Below are 16,507 nucleotides of genomic sequence, written 5' to 3'. Positions count from 1 at the left end.
GATGGGCTGGGCATCGACACCAGCCACAAGCAAGGACTGCACGTGCCATACATACCTCACCTTATGGCGGGGGCATGCTCTTTAATCCTCACACTGTACACGTTGCCCCTCTATACTCAGTGTAAGTGCCCGAAACCTACACCGTCTAGGTACCTATGCGTTGGCGGTCAATTAGGTTACGTGCAGTGAATAACGCTGCTAACAAGCTACGGCCACCAATCCAATGCGACATGGAACTCTCAGAAGGGGACGTGCAATCTTTTGCTTGTCTACTCTCTCGACCTAAAATTCGCGAACTCTTCTCTTCTATCGACATTTCTACCGGTGCTTCTCAGCATGACACAGTATTCGATAAAGGCGAGTCACGAACGTCCTGGTCATGGATGAGTTCCTTGCAACAGTCGGCGTTCAAGCCATGAGATATGCCATTCGCTCCGGCATCGCCCTAACATCGTCGTATGCCGTCGGTCAATGTTCCAAACTCCTCAAGTCAGTTGAAGACAAGGCTGTCCATGCTGAACTCAAATCGTTAAGAAACTTGCTTGATAGCAAAATAAAGGTGCGTCGTGAGGCATAAAACTAAGTAGTTACTCACTACTCTGGGGTACCAGGCGCTTGAGACCTAACCTATCACCATTGCAGATCATCTCACCAGCCATAGACTTGATCGAGTTCAAGTAAGCACCCCATTCGCTCATCAACTGCTCAACTAGTTGGAGCTATTTCTCCTAGTCCGATTCTAACACATCCCAACTAGGTCAGGTCGTGGAAATGTATTTCTCGAATCAGCAACTCCCCTTGCGAAATCATTGCATAAGGACATTGTCTCGCTGGGCCGTCGCATAGAGTCAGCAACTACTATCTGTTCAAACTCAAGTAGTAACAATGCCCAGGCACGTTCATCATCTGCCAGCCACGACAGCCTGCTAGCTATCATCACCGCTATAAAGGGTCTCCTGGACCGGATCGATCGTGAGATCCCGCTACTGCAGTTAGCCATTACTGCTTCTGGGGAGAGCCTTTCCACATCTCTACCCGCTGGCATATCACCATCCAGACTGCTGCAGGCCAGCACACTACTCACCGTCGGCGACACGCAGTTCGCACAAGATCCAAATAGACCAGTTCAGATTGGTCCAGTCTTTACTCTATCACTCTACATGCTCTTTCTCGGACACGCATCCACGCTAAAGCCGCACACCACCTGTCAAGCTGCAGGCAACACAGTCTCTACTAATGGTCACTGTTCGGAAACGTCGAGCATCAGGACTGCGTACGGGTTGGGGGATGGGGAGCGGAAGCCACTGTGGCAGGAAGTATTACACAAGGCAAGAGTTCGAATCTGTAGAACCCGCAGAGACTTCTACTTTGACAGTAAGCGAGGTTACTGTGCGAATCCGTTGAAAGACCAGGAGTTTCCCCTTCCAGCTCCTGAATCGACCAGTGGGGGAGAATATGCATACCACCTGGAGGTTATCGAAGACCTTGACGACGGTCGACTCCACGATGATGAGCATAATATTCAGCCATACGACGACATTGCTCGAGCAGGCATTCGCGAATCCATTCCTGTGCATCAGTTGTCCAAGATATTTTACACAGATACAGGCAGGATTTTGAACATTGGTTCCGCTACTGACAGCGAGCAAAGACCAGTCTTGCTTTTGAAACGAGACACTCAAGCGCTGCCGGCCCACCAGGAAACCGATGATGTCGGTGTGTTTATTGAAGGACTCGAGGACGATGACAAGAGCGAGACAACGAGTTCAGCGAGTGATGAGGACGATCAAGCTGAGATCGACAGGCAACTTCTAGAGGGTCTCGGACGCCCAGTACTGGAAGACAGCAATGTCGTGCCGGTAAGCGAGCATTTCTTCAAGTGGAGATTTCCGTCACATCTCGATCCGGAGTGGATGGCCCTCGAGGTGTACGAAGAAGAATATGACGAAGATGATGTTGGGGAAGACGATGATACCGACTCCGTAGGTTCGACGAGGCTCGAGCTGCCTAAGTGTATGACATCGAAGCCGGGTACGCCTCGTGACAGGAGATCTTTAGACTCGAATGTCGTCGATCAAATCAAGAGACTATCTTTGAACAGCCCTGATAGACTGGGCTCTCTACAAGCAGTCACAGCAGCCGAGACAGAGAACTTTGTCGCTCGATCGCCATTTGGGGCGATCACGACATCTCTATCTCTGATGGAGATGCTGATACGACTGGCTAGTCTCCAGGAGTTTCAGCAGACATCTCATCTGTCTATTCCTGACCACATACTCACTTTCTTCCTGGAGGAGACATCAACCACAGGGCTGATTGGCGAAACACAGTGGAGGGCTCGGAGCGAAGCAAAGCGTCGTATGGGATTTGATCCTTATACCGACGCACTGACGAAGTAGTTAATAACTTCTACAAGAACGTGACAAACTGCATGCAATTTGACACTGACACGGAACGACCGCTACTAGTGCAAAGCTGTGTGTTATTACACCGTAATATCAACCATTCACTTACAGTGAGGAAACTGAGATGACTAAATGTATATGAATTGGGTTCATCCATACCTCTCTGAGCAATTATAATCACTTGTGTATATGTGATAGGTATGGTATGCTGACGTGAGTCAATTATTGGCCATGATGGTGCATGGGAACTAAATGTCCGCGCGTATTAAGTTCCACGGAGGCGTTTAGAGGTTGACGACGAAACATGATGATACAAGGAGAAACATCGGGTGTTTCTGCAATACGATTTTACTTCCTCCTCGAAGAATCATTCACACATATATATTTCAGCCAGTTGAGCTACTCTGAACTCTCGTTGAATACCTATGTGTTGAGAATATTTTTGTTTTGCGAATAACTTACCCTTGGTGACGACATCGTTTGCCAGATATACCTAGTACCTAGAGTAGGTAGCCAACACTCGCGGCGACCAAGTTTCACATCTTATCGAACCAAGACACACAACTCCTACATCAACTGCTACCTAACAACAAGTGAACCGGTCAATTGGATAGAGAGCGGAGCTTTTCACCATAGAAAATGGCTCCTCTTGTTCCTCGGTTCCATCTCTTTGAGATTGACGATCAAACTTGGTACGTACTTGGACACCAAGTCAAGCTCCACCAGCTCTAGAGCTCCGTCAACCCCAATATCCATCCATCCATGCTCTACTCTTGAGCTTCAACTGCCCAAGCCCGCAACAAGCAGCTTCAGGATACTAGGCCAACTTGCAGCTGCTATAGCAGCGTCAATAGTACTGACAAGGCATCAGGTTTCCCGCCTTTCTTCGCGCTCGCGTCCAAGATGGCCTCACACGCGCCTGGCTCTCCAACACGCCTCTCCAGTCCCAATCTCCCGCGAGTCTCAGTGCCCAAGTCCTGATCAAGCAGCTCAACACGTCTCTACCCGATTATGCTTACATCGATTTCTGTGCCGGCGGCGGTGGACCCACGCCCTCGATAGCTCGCACCGTCAACGCGCACCTTCAGTCTCAAGGATCGGATCCTGTTCGCTTTATCCTTACGGACTTGCACCCAAATGTCGAAGCCTGGGAACAGGTTGCCCAGAAGAATCCGATGTTGACCTATGAACGCAACTCTGTCGATGCGTCGTCTGCTCCGGAGTATCTTGTCAAGAGAGAAGATGGAACGAAGCCTTTCAGACTGTTCAACCTGGCGTTTCATCATTTTGACGATGACTTGGCCAAGGACATCCTGCGAGATACTGTCGAGACAAGCGAGGGACTTGCCATCTTCGAACTACAAGATCGCTCCTTTGCGAGCGTGTTGGCGGTCACGTTCCTAGGCATTGGCGCATTCTTCAGTGCTCCATTCTTCGCGCTCAAGTGGCGATCACCTGCAACATTCATCTTCTCGTGCTTGATCCCTATTCTACCGTTCGTTCTCATGTTTGATGGATATATCTCAGCGCTGCGGACAAGAACGCCCGAAGAAGTTGAGACTTTGTTGCGGTCTTGTGGTGCAGACACGAGCAAATGGGAGGTCAAGAGCGGTAGTGAGATGCACCTCTGGCCGTGCGGGTATCTCAATTGGGTCATCTGTAGACCTGTTCGTAAAGGCTGATATAATGTACAAGAAGTTTGCGATACCGCTATATATGTGGCTGCATCATCGAAACCACCAGTTGGCTGAGCAGTTCACTTCTCCATCCCATCCCACGCTCTTGACAGAATGCCAATAGCCCGAAGGGATGAACATAGAGTCGCCAGGCTCCAGCACAACCTCAAAAAGCCCTGCTGGTGCTTCATTGTCGCCCCAAACAGCATCATGCAGCTTTTCCCGTTCCTCGCCCTGCATCATGTCCTCCGTTCGTAACCGACCATTGTCTGTCTTTTCCATTTTAGCCTGTATTTCGCCGAATAGTGCCTGCCCCGCCTTTGGTAGCATGAGCCTGAGAACCTTGTCCCCGGAAAGCTGGCAGAAGAAGTTGGGGTTTGGATCTCGGTGTAGAGGTGTGTACGTCGGCACTAGGCCGAGCCATATGCTAGTAGCATATATGTCTCCCTTTCCAACGGATTTGAGGATTTTTGGCGTGGGAAGGTCATCCTGGAGCTCCTTGGGGAGATTCTCTATGGGGCACTGAGCAATATATAGTGATATTCTCGGGAGCCCCATACTCAGCAAGACTTTGTTGAAGTGGTATATCTTATTGAAAAGACGGAGAGGTGCAGTGAATCGATAGAAGTCCCTGTTGGCTATGTTGTTGACGGTTGCGTCGACGACACCGTCAACCACAGCCTCCTGGTTGAAACAGTTGTCCCAATTCCTCACAATGGGATCATCATGGATATCTCGGTCAAGAGAATCCCGAAACATGATGAGGCTGTCCTTCTGCTTCTGAGACGGAGCGTAAATCTCATAAGTGACCATGGGATTGCGAAAGCGCCGGAAGTGCCGTGATAAAGGCTGCCGTGGAGTTTTTGTGTTGGCTGTGTGGTGTGGTTCTTCCTCGTCCATGAACCAGTTCTCCAGTGCAGGTAGATTGGCAGCCGGTGAGCCCTGGTCTTTGGCGAAGACGACAGGCTTCTCGAGTTCAAATGATCGCGTGCGAAATGCTTCAGTGGTGGTATATTCCTCGGCTACTGCTACCAGTCTCGGTATTCCCTTTCTTGGTATCCCCTTTCTTGGTGATAATGTCTGACTGAAATATCGGCATAATGGAGCCGTCTTTGATATATGCCGACTCCATGGTGAGAAGGTAGATAGAGCTTTGCTCATGATTTCTCTATTTCCGATGGGAAGAGGTTCTTGTACAATGACTTAGTAATGAGAAGAGCTTGCCATAGTATGTATTTTTTGTAGTTCCATTTGAGAATAGATCGACGTTATGCCCTGCATTCATCTAATGCATTTGGTTGTGTTGGGTGTCACTTTTACCACCATCTATCGAGGAATCTTGAATATGAGAGGCGAGATCTATGTATCGGAAGCGGCAAAACCCTGTCCCGAAGCAGGTACCGTTAGATAGAAGTGGAAACCAAGCATTAATAGTTAGATCCTTCTATTTCTGTTGCACCAAAACTCTTCGTCCTGGCGCAATCGACGAGAGAGGAAATGGCTGTTCAGTCATATAATCCAAGTTTCATTGCAACGTTATCCATTTACTGTATATTATCGGAAATGCACTGATTTTTGATGCATTAACCACTGCTCTTGTTTTGTTTGTGAAATCACACATACCTCACCTACTAGGTACGGATCCCATAATAGCGGGCACATCCCCACCAACGTCGATCGACTTTAGCGTCGAGCGCGCATGCCCTCCACTGTAGGTTAGGTAGGCTAGGTGTAGTGGGTGCTTTGTGCCCGTGGCTCGCGATATCTGCGCCCCTCAAAATACTCACCAACATCCATCACCCCGCCTCGAGGTAGCTTTACAGCTATCATATCGATACCGCGCCCTTAAGCACAGCACTTCAACGCCCTCACAACATCTGTAATTATTCTCGCCTCTCCATTGCGATTCGTTTTATACCATACCGCTACCGAGCGCAATCCCTTGGCCCAGCCTTGTCAACTGGTACTCGTTGCCCCTCGACAACAAAATAGACGACCACGATAGCGACACCATGTCGACCTCTTCGGGCGTCCCCGAGTCCTGGATATCCAGTTTCTGCTCTCTTCTCGGCCATGAATACTTTGCCGAAGTCTCGGAGGAGTTTATCGAGGATGACTTCAACCTGACTGGCCTGCAGTCCCAGGTTGCCATGTACAAGGAAGCATTGGAGGTATGTTTATCTTGTCTCGCAGGCGCGTCGACGTTTGCAGTTTTCTCTCTCTCAAAGGACCCAGAATTGCTAACGTTGTACCCCTGTCTCACAGATGATCCTGGATGTGGAACCAGAGGACGACGAGGAAGAGGAGGAAGAGGAGGAGGAAGAGGATGAGAACGAGTCAGACCCAGAACGCTTGACTAGAGCAGCCAGCGAGCGGAGGCATCACCGCATGGCCAGCGACTTGTCCGTCATCGAATCCTCTGCCGAGATGCTGTACGGCCTCATCCACCAACGCTTTATCTGCTCCAGGGCTGGCATCCAGCAGATGAGTGAAAAGTACGAGCTAGGCCATTTTGGCTGCTGTCCCAGGACAAACTGTGACCAAGCTCGCACTCTGCCTGTCGGCCTCTCCGATATCCCTGGCGAGGACACGGTTAAGCTCTTCTGCCCATCATGTTTAGACGTTTACGTCCCGCCCAACAGCCGTTTCCAAACTGTCGACGGCGCCTTCTTTGGTCGTACTTTCGGCTCCCTCTTTCTCCTTACTTTCCCAGAATATGACCTTACTAAGCGCGGCATCGAAGTGCTGTCATCCACGAGCTCTCGTGTTAACGAAGGCGATGGTCTCATCAACGGCATGTACGCAAAGAATATTGGCCCTGGTCTAGGTCGTGAGCATATATACGAGCCTCGCATTTATGGTTTCCGCGTTTCTGAGAGAGCCCGCTCTGGGCCCAGGATGCAGTGGCTCCGTGAACCGCCCCACAGATATCAACGAGCTCGATGAAGCCCGTCTCTACGCAGAACAGAACCCTGACTCGGAGGATGACGACGAGAACAGCGGTCAAGCTGGTGTGAATGGCAGAGTTATGGTTCGTCGACGCCCTCCTGGAAACGCTCGCCTTCGCCAGAGGCAGAACAACAATGGTAGCCCCATGGCTCTGTCCACTAATGGAGCTGAATCCGAGCTGTAGAGTGACGGGCGCATCCGGCCGGTCTCATACATGCCCCTTCGCGACTCCAGACCCGGTAGATGTTAGGACTGCCAATGAAAGATTCCAATATTTTCTTCAGCGGAAACTTTCGACATCAGACTACCTAGATATATGGCAAAAATGCCTAATGGCTGCATCATAGGAACAAGGCGTAGACGCACTGGAGACGCTTTAGGAAGGGTTAAGCATGATGGTGTCACGGGGTGGGAGGAAGGGTATCATTGGGATTTTGCTTTGCAGGATTAATGCATAGACGGCGTTGAACGTTTGATAGGTAGGTTATGGAAAATACACATCAAATGCACATTTATGACAACTCTCAGGATTCAATCAACTCATGACTTGAAGAACTTAGTGATATTTATGCTTAAGCTCGGCACATTATTACTTGTTGACATCTCAGGGGTTATGTGGTGCTCTCGCCCATTCGAACCATCCAAGTTATGTTGTGTTTTCCTTCATAGGCATTAGGCATGAGTTCTATGGATAGGCATATACATGCTGTTACTCCTGATGCCTTTCCCCTCCCTCCTCCTCCTCCTCCTCCTCCAACCACTACCAAGTCGCCAGACCTGCGGCGTGGTGTTGTACTCCATCCTCATGCGACCGTGACCCCTCGCAGGATAGCTATGCTAGAAATCCCCCCCTCACCGTGAGTAAGCTCAATGCTCTTGTTTTTGCAGAGCAGAAGCAGAGATCGATCAAGAAACAAGTAATAAAACAAAAACCTTTCCCATCACCAAACACCCCGTCCTTGACCCATGCTATCGTATACATCATGGTCCTCGTCTCTCGTCCGTTCTATGCTAACAAAAGGGAAGAGTGAAATAAAAATCAAACAAAAACAAAGTGGTAGACTGCCAGCGATTATGAGTGTCTTCCTCGTACAAGGACTTTTCTGCTTGCACGGAAAGGACAGCCTGCGACATCAAACAGCGTTGCGATGGTGAAGCGTACTTCAACGCCTGAAAGCTCCTAACGCCTTGTTGCCCATTTCCATTCCCATCATATCTATCGTGTACAGTGCGTGTATCCCGTGGGCTAAAACCTTTGAAGCCAAAAAGAAAAGCGAAAATGAAGCTAAAGAAAAAAGAACGATAGAACAAAACTAGCAGCCACGGTCAAATGGCATGTGAGGGTATGTATCGAAGATGTCAAAAGACTCGAGAGGAATTGCTGGTTTTTTTTTTTTGAGGAGGCCCCTTCGTATATGAAAGCAGAAGATGGGGAGAGCTTTACATCACCCTGGAGCTGTCGTCGGCCAACGACTTGTTTGCTGGTGCAAGTACTGGCGTCTCAAGTACTGGGCGCAGGCTCAATAGCATCGCCCTCAGCCTTGGCCTTCTCGGCAGCTACTGTGTTGCCTATGTCTTTATTTTTGGAATCAGGTTCGGCCTTGGGTGTCGTCTCGTCGCTAGTCACTGAACCACCAAGAACGGCCCTTGGAAGAAACCAACCTCCACGTTCCCACTGACCTGGTTCGTATAGGCAAGACTTGCGGACCTCCTCATCAGAAATACCGGCAAGCAAAGTGTTGAGACGTTTGAAATCGATCGGCTTGAGGATCCAGCCATCAAACCCGGCATCGACGTAGGTCTGCTTCTCGCGCTCAACAAGAGAAGCCGAAACCGCGAAAATCGGTATGCGATAATTTGAATTAGCCAACGACGAATGGCCTTGATGCTCCGCGGATGCCTCCATTGACCTGATCATTTTCGTACTTGTGAGTCCATCGACAATTGGCATCTTATTTATGTTAGTAACGTAAATTATGTGGGAAAGACTTAAGAAGAACGACTTACTTGCATATCCATCAAGACCACGTCAAACTCCTTTGATCGTTCGCGATACGCTGCAGCACAGTCTTCGCCATTGACAGTATGATGCACACCATGGCCGACTCGCTCCAAACGCTTCCTCAAAATCTTCATGTTGATTGGGTCGTCCTCGGCCACAAGGACCTCCAGATGTTGTGCCTCAGTCATCTGAGTTCCTCCGCTTGTGACACTCTCTGTCGCAGCCTTTGTCACGGGGCGATCGTTTCCCTTCATCTCAAAAAGGACACGGGAATGTTCGTTGGGCTGTGGTCTTTGAGGCACATCGCTGTACTCGTCTGGAATCTTGACAGCGCGAATCGGAGTTTTTGAATCCACCACCCCTGCGCTTCCAGGCTCGCTATGTGGTTTGGTTACTACAGGGCTCCGGGGAGGACTCACAGATCGGCCACTGAGGCTGACAGCTCCGCGGGACGTGGGCCGCATGGAGGTCCCTCCTGAATTTACACTACCAGGAAGAGGATACTCACCGCCTTCCCTGTCGTTCAGAGATAGGGGCGTCGAGATCGCATCAATGAGTCGATCGGCGTCACTTTGATGGCTGCCACGGCTGCCATGGCTACTCATACTTCTTTGGCTTGCTCGGCTTCCCTTCACTGATGCATCGCCTCCTTCGACAGCTGAAGTCATGGAGCTAACCCTCTCAACGAGTGTGATCTCTCCTTCTGGAGCAGCTGTCAAAGAAAGAGGAGCAGATGTTGCAGTATTGGCAGACTCTGCACTGTTTGTCGACTTGTTTGTCCGACTACTCTTAGTGATGTTTTCGTTTCCTTGTGAGCTTGGACACTCATTGGAAAGAAGGAATGGAAGCTGAACCACGAATCTTGAGCCTTGGCCAACCTCCGACTTGAGGCGAAGCTGCCCATCCATGTTTCGAACAATGCGGGCAACAACAGCAAGACCGAGTCCCAATGTTCGCATTTCGCGAGGCATCTCCTCCAGCTTCGTGCCCGACATAGGCGCTTCCTCTGAGCTGACCTGTTCAAGGTCACGGAACAAGGTGTCCAATTGGCTGGCACTCATGCCAATCCCAGAGTCCTCAATTACAAAATCCACCACTGCCTGTCGATCTTTGACTTCTGACACAAAGACTTCCACCTTTACGTGGCCGCTGTGCGTATGGGCCACCGCGTTCGCAGTGACATTCGATAGTGCTTGGCGGATTCGTCGTTCATCGCCATGCACAAATTGTGGAAGCCCAGGATGCTGAATAACGGTGTAATGAATCCCTTTTCGTTTGGCATCATTCAGGAATGGACCTGTCGCTTCTCTAATACAGCTGGCAAGATCAAAAACCTCATCCTTGACCAAGTTCTGTCCTTCCTCAGTCTTGGTCAAGTCTAACAAGTCGTTGATGACATAGATCAAAGACTTAGAGGCGGAATGAGATCTCGCCAGGTTATCTCGGGTTTCTTGATCGAGACTACCTTCCAGGGCTATTTCCAGGTAGTTGATAATGGCATTAAGAGGTGTCCGGACCTCATGGGCAGAATTAGCAAGCAACAACTGAGTTAACTTGCTGTTTTGAAGAGCCATTTCTTTTTGCCTCCAGACCTCAATGAATTTACCGTAGACGAGACAGAGCACGGCTGCAGTCTCGACCTGTTCCTCATTCCATTCTCGGCACTTGCCGACAACAGTTTCGTTCCACGTTTTGAAGCTCTTTCTTGGTTCCAAGTAGCCAGCAGTGCCCTCTCGAACAAACTTTTGGTAGGGGTTGCCGGCCCACTTGACTTCTTTAATCTGGCCCTTCCGGAAGAAGACGATGAAGTCGTTGCCACCAACGCTGAGGGGTACATAGAGTAGACCAGCTACAACTTGGAAACCAGGTGGATATCGCAGGTCGGGGAAATCTTCTTTGACGTCCTGCGATGCAACGACAGAGGTAAGTTGGCGCATCCGTAGGTATTCCAGCATCGCGAGGGCTTCCTGGCTTTGTTCCACAAGACCCATGATTTTGGTCTCGCCCTTGATAGATAGCAGTCCAAAATCGGCATCGAACAGCTTCAAAAGATCCTCCGAAGACGCAATAATGTATCCGGAAGGATTTTTGTCTGTAGGTGCAGTGTTGATCAGCTTGCGAGCCTGCAGCCGCGAAGCATAAGATAGTCTCTCGATATTTCTGGACGCGGTATCACCAACAAGGCGACACATCTTCCGAATTGGAAAAGACACACGCATGCCGTGATTACCATATGAGTGGCAAGAAATAAGGCCCCATAGCTCGTTGAAAGCATTAATTGATATCGACATGGACGATCTCACTGCCATGTTTTTGAGATATTTAATATGGATAGGGGACATGGCTCGCAAGTAAGAATGGCTCATGTCTAGAGGCACTTCCAGGTCTTCCTTAGTCCTGCAAACTATTCTGGAGGTGTCTTGGTCCCGGTCGTAAAGCAACCTGACCTTGTTGAGTTTGTATAAGTCGCGAGCTTGTCGCGGAATGTCTGATGCGGGAAAGTGGAGGCCTTTATACAAATCTCTTGTCATTGATGTGTCGACAAGTTCTGTTACGACCTTGCCATTGAAGGAAGAGTCGAACTGGTAGATCATGACACGGTGGAAGCCAGTCAATTCTTTGACTATGCCCACAAGAATTTTCAGGAACGCTTCCAAATTAGGAGCTGAGGAGAGCTGCTCTTGAACCTGGGACATGATATCAAAGACTTGCATGGCACCTTGCTCACCCCGCCTCTTTCTCGCACTTCTCAATATCCGCAAGGGTTTGCTGAGGACCTCTGTGCTCTCTTCGATTTCTTCCAGTGTGGGATTTGACTGGAGGGTGTCGTGTGGGGTATCGGGCGTCAACTCATCAACAGGCCGTAGAGGATATTCAGTGTCATCGTCCAGCTCGAATTCGCAAATGATTAAATCAGGATGTGCCGGGTTTATGTGAATAGCGCACCAGAGTTTTGTGCTTTTGCGCTTAGGGGACCGAATCGACAAACTAAAAACTTCAGGCCCGTTAACGGCTGGATCCGCATCTTCGTCACGAATGAAATCGATGTGGTCAAGAAGATTATCCTGCTGTTCCTCCGTCAAGATGTCCAAGAAGCTTTTGAGTTGAAATAGTTGCTTGGGGGTGTAGCCCAGCATTCGCTCGGAGTTTTCGCTAATGTACCGAGCGACGAAACAGCCATCATTCTCTTCACGGAGCGCAACGAGAGCGCCGAATGTTTGAATCGCACCAGGAGTATGGATCGGTTCATCTTCGCAGCGCTGAAGGACTCCATTGCGACCTGTGATAACTGCATGGCCATCATCGGTTACAACATGGGTGAAGCGAGAGGTGATAAGGGGGACGTCAGAACTCGATTGTCCCACAGAAGACACATCGGCCTCGTGTCCAGAGTGTACAGCTGCAGGTGCGCTGTGACCCATTGGCCCGGATTCTTCTGTTTCTGTTTCATTGTCGGAAGTGGAGATATCGAGCTGAAGTGGGGTTGTACTGCTTCCATGGCGGTTTGCGTCTAGTTGAATACTGGACATTGGACCGCTCATTGTGTTCTTCCTCCGCATAAGGGCATCGATGCGCTCACTGTGGGCTCGTGAATGGTAATTAGCTGGGACAGTGTCTGACCGTCTCAGATCTGGCCCTGTGTCAGCTCGAGGAGCACCTGGAACATGGACAGGAATGCTTCGACCATCGCGCTCAGGCAAAGCCGGGAAATAATCCTCACTGGCGATCTTACTAGAGTTGGGGTCGACGCTTATAACGGATCGTATAGGAAAGACTCGATCTCCAGAAATATCTGAAGCAGCAGAGTGATATCCTAATTGCTTGTCTGATCCAACACTCCAAGGAGAAAACGGTGGGTCCGAGTTTGCAATACTATTCTGCTCGCTAGGAGCAGCAGATGAGGCAGCCCGAGTCGTGCGTGTTGGAGTTGCGTCGGAAGGACTTGTTCGCAAATTTGGCAAGTCTTGGCCCATGGGCCTGAATGTTGACGAAGATGCTGTCGAAGACTGTGGGGGAGGAGGGTAAGAAGTATAGGTTGGAGGAGACGTAGACGAGGGGTCGTGTTCCTGCTCCCGTTGTTCCTGCTCTGGCTGGGCTTGGTTGACGTCCTGGTCGTCCTTCTCGTGAGGCGCATCCATGGCGATGCTGTCTGATCGCTAACCTAACAGTTGCGAAGCGGATGCTGAAGGATGAAAGCCGAGAGGCAAAAGAGGGTGGGAAGAGAATGCTCGAGGGAGAGGTTAGGGCGGTCCTACAAAGTAGCGTCGTGCATTCCCGTTATAACCGATATCGTAAGAATGTTAGGGTGACAGCCTAGGATGATCTCGTGAGATCGAACGATTGGGGTAGCCCAGGTGAAGTGAAAAATCGTCCGTGGAGTTGTCGTGATCGTGGTTGATAGGTTGTTTGCCAGAAGGAGCAGCGCGGGAGCTACATGCACAATGATAGAGTACCAGGTAGGGTAGTGTTGATAGGAGGAGCAAGATCCAAGTGGAAGTGACGGGGCTCCCATCCAATTCGATGCCAAACAGGGGTTCAGACTTCGAACTGCCCTCGATAGAACAGACAGACCAGACCAGACAAGGCGTATGAAACGAAACGGAGCTATCACGGTAGACGGGCAGATAGAAAATAGGCGCGGTAGATGGCAAAAGGGCTGCGATGGCGTATCCCAATGCGGAAGGAGTGACGAAGGCTCTGACTGTTCAGGCGATTGATTTATCGATTGATACGTAATACCAGTCCAAATGACGAGGTAAGGAAAATCGAGAAGAAGGTGAGGCGAATTTCAAGGGCGAGGAGAATATTAATTTGCCAGCCCGAGGTGGCAGCTTCTGGCTGGGGGGGAGGTTTTGGCACAGGACAAAAGGTTGCTTGTAGGTTGTTGGTTGATTGTGTGGAGGTGGCGAGTTTCGATGCAGCACAGCACAGCACAGTACAGTGTGACCCCTCACTATTGGCACCTACCGGAGAGGAGCCAGCCCGGGCAGTCAAGCAGTCCAGTGGCCACAGCGCTGAGGATCAAGTGAGAATGGGCGCCCCAGGGGCAGCACAGGGCATGAAGCAGTCTAGCAGTACCCTAGACGGGCAAGGTAAGGACAAGGACAGCCCACCTCAGGACTTCCAATGGATCCCCACCAACCAACCTATGGCTTGCTCATCTGCCTCAGTAGCTCCGTCGATCTTGTCCATTTTCCCACTCTCGCTCAGCGAAACACTGCATTGCATTGCCAAGACTATTCAGAATCCCATCTTTATCCCTTGAAAATCCCATTATATCCGTCATCCCAGGCTCAGGCCCAGCCAGGTCCTGGTCCAGGTCTAGGCCTTCAGGTTCCCACTCGGGCCCACGATGCACTGCAGATGCACTTTTCACGATTGAGCTCATAGTAGATACCTTCTTCCATTGCCTTCTGTCTGAGGTTGTTGTCTATTGTAGATAAATCAGCTCTCGCCATTGATGAAAGGGTCTCGTGGTGAATAATTTGGTGCTTTCGATGACCCCAAGACCTTTCGAACCCGAAACAACCCTCCACCACGAAACCATAGATTCCAGCAGCCAGGGGAGGAACCGTACAGTGTCACTATGGAAGAACGAGCTTTTTACGGCATTCTCGCTCTTATAATTGTGCCCTCCCCTCTATGAAACCAGCGGCAACTTGGAGAAACAAGCCCCGCCATCGAGCAAGGGTTCTGCCATTTTGGCTCCAGTCTTCAAAGATTGCCCCATGACCTTTTTAACGGGGCCTTTTGGCTCAGTTTGGGCTTACTGATCATCGTTTTTGATAACTTCGCATCCACAGCCTTGCCTTGATCCTCTGCAGGCTTCTCAGGCACAGCGAAGCGAGATCGGAAAGTGTTCAGAGAAACCTATTGATTTAACACAAAAATACGGAGTACACAACCCTAACGATAAGTCTTGACTCTTATCAGCCTGATGGCTGTACACGTACCTATATGTAGCATCATAGCATCATAGGTAGGCTGGCCATTCACGGGAGATAATCCAACATTGAAACCCGTGCGCTAATTTGAAAGTACACTACCATACTCCATACTGCAGTTGTCATTGTTCTACAGTACGAGCTAGGGGTTGTCCGAGATGCGGCGAATCATTCACTTTGACGGGGATCGAGGACCTTGGAGCCGACCGTTGCGTGTTGCCGTCTTCAGTACCAGCTGGCATAAAACGCTCCTTTCCCCTGACAGCCGCATCATGTCAGATATGTATCGTCCGCCTATTCAAATGCTGATGGCATTCCCAGATCGTGAAACAGGGATTACAGACAGATCAGCCAGACCGCTTGACAATGCACCATGTCGTGAATCGGCGATCAGGACGGCCTAGGCTTTTCCAGGACCAAGAGGGCCTACCAGTCAGCCCGTAGGTGCTTTGCTAGCCTGAAGAATGATCCCAGGAAGCAATTGGACCCCTCATCTGTGCCAGGTCCTGGTTCAGGGCACCATAGTGTATGGCGCTTCCTGACCCTTACCCGTCTGCCACTTACTCTGCTCATAGGTACTCCTGTAATCAGGTGAGAGAGGCAAAGTTTACGAGCCCCTCGCCGATCTTTTTTACAAGGGTCTTGGACAAATCGTGCACACTATTAAATAACCGCATCTCAGTATCCTCAAACACCACTGGTGCAATGGCAGCCAAGCTCGGCATTTGTGCCACAAGCTACAACGAGACATGTAACATCTGTAAGAGTCGTTTATCCATGTTCGATACCCAGGCTTCTCAGCCCTGAGGTCTTAAACAGTTGGGGCGCCACATACGATCGTGACATCATTCAAGCCGGTGCGGTGCATCCTCTCCGGATTTGGGGACGTGCATGGGTGGTCTGGCGAATCAGAACTCGTGGAGTGAATTGGGATCATGACAATCATCTCATTGAACGCAGATCTTGTCGTGCCAGCCATAGTGGCGTTGCAATCCTTGATCCACCTGGTTTAATAATCCGACATTTCAGGTTCCGTCATCCAGCGTACAGTCCAAGTTTGCTTTCAAACTTCAACTGTCAAGGGGACTGGTTATTTTCTTGGAGAGGAAATGATTTTTCCGAGGAACCAAGTTCGACAGAATTAGCAATGTTCTTCGGAGCTACAAATACCTTATCTCCACTGGGCAAATATGTCGTCGGATCCCCTAAGTAGGTAACATAACCTCCACATCTATCGCATTTCTACCTAGTACATTCAGTTGTGGTGACTGTAGGCCGCCGAGAAATATCTCTACCATGTGGGCCATTTATGACAATAGGCCTTTGACATCTAAGTTGACACTGACATTCGGGGATTTCTCGTGTCCGCGTTACCGCCTGTCTATCTACGAGGTCCCCTTTCTGATCATTTCATTTCACTAACTACCATCAGTTTAGGCTGCATGCACGGAGGATCCCAGTGCCAAGACCAAACACCGTTCCGGAGGTGCTCCGAAGGGTAACACCTAATGGGAACGGGCATCCGTTCGA

General features: G+C 50.0%; 5 protein-coding genes; 3 read left to right on the top strand and 2 right to left on the bottom strand.

Moving 5' to 3' along the window:
- Nucleotides 1-415: 415 nt before the first annotated feature.
- Nucleotides 416-2,399, top strand: FFUJ_05891 (uncharacterized protein; the record flags this gene model as incomplete). XM_023579154.1 has 3 exons in its annotated part: nt 416-559; nt 643-677; nt 758-2,399. 3 exons carry the CDS (start codon nt 416-418, stop codon nt 2,397-2,399), a joined length of 1,821 nt encoding a protein of 606 aa, XP_023432041.1.
- Nucleotides 2,400-3,044: 645 nt separating this feature from the next.
- Nucleotides 3,045-4,087, top strand: FFUJ_05890 (uncharacterized protein; the record flags this gene model as incomplete). XM_023579153.1 has 2 exons in its annotated part: nt 3,045-3,097; nt 3,277-4,087. The coding sequence occupies 2 exons, from the start codon at nt 3,045-3,047 to the stop codon at nt 4,085-4,087; spliced, it is 864 nt and encodes a 287-aa protein (XP_023432040.1).
- A 45-nt stretch (nt 4,088-4,132) lies between these two features.
- On the bottom strand, nt 4,133-5,242 carry FFUJ_05889 (uncharacterized protein; the record flags this gene model as incomplete). The annotated part of the gene is made up of 1 exon (XM_023579152.1): nt 4,133-5,242. One exon carries the CDS (start codon nt 5,240-5,242, stop codon nt 4,133-4,135), a length of 1,110 nt encoding a protein of 369 aa, XP_023432039.1.
- An 851-nt stretch (nt 5,243-6,093) lies between these two features.
- FFUJ_05888 (probable casein kinase II beta subunit CKB1) lies at nt 6,094-7,214 on the top strand (the record flags this gene model as incomplete). XM_023579151.1 has 3 exons in its annotated part: nt 6,094-6,252; nt 6,347-6,941; nt 7,009-7,214. 3 exons carry the CDS (start codon nt 6,094-6,096, stop codon nt 7,212-7,214), a joined length of 960 nt encoding a protein of 319 aa, XP_023432826.1.
- Nucleotides 7,215-8,531: 1,317 nt separating this feature from the next.
- On the bottom strand, nt 8,532-13,171 carry FFUJ_05887 (related to phytochrome; the record flags this gene model as incomplete). XM_023579149.1 has 2 exons in its annotated part: nt 8,532-8,981; nt 9,038-13,171. The coding sequence occupies 2 exons, from the start codon at nt 13,169-13,171 to the stop codon at nt 8,532-8,534; spliced, it is 4,584 nt and encodes a 1,527-aa protein (XP_023432038.1).
- Between the last annotated feature and the right edge of the window lie 3,336 nt (nt 13,172-16,507).

The sequence above is a fragment of the Fusarium fujikuroi genome, chromosome FFUJ_chr06 (assembly GCF_900079805.1).
Source record: "Fusarium fujikuroi IMI 58289 draft genome, chromosome FFUJ_chr06".
Taxonomy (NCBI): Eukaryota; Fungi; Ascomycota; class Sordariomycetes; order Hypocreales; family Nectriaceae; genus Fusarium; species Fusarium fujikuroi.
This window is presented reverse-complemented; position numbering and strand designations above follow the sequence as displayed.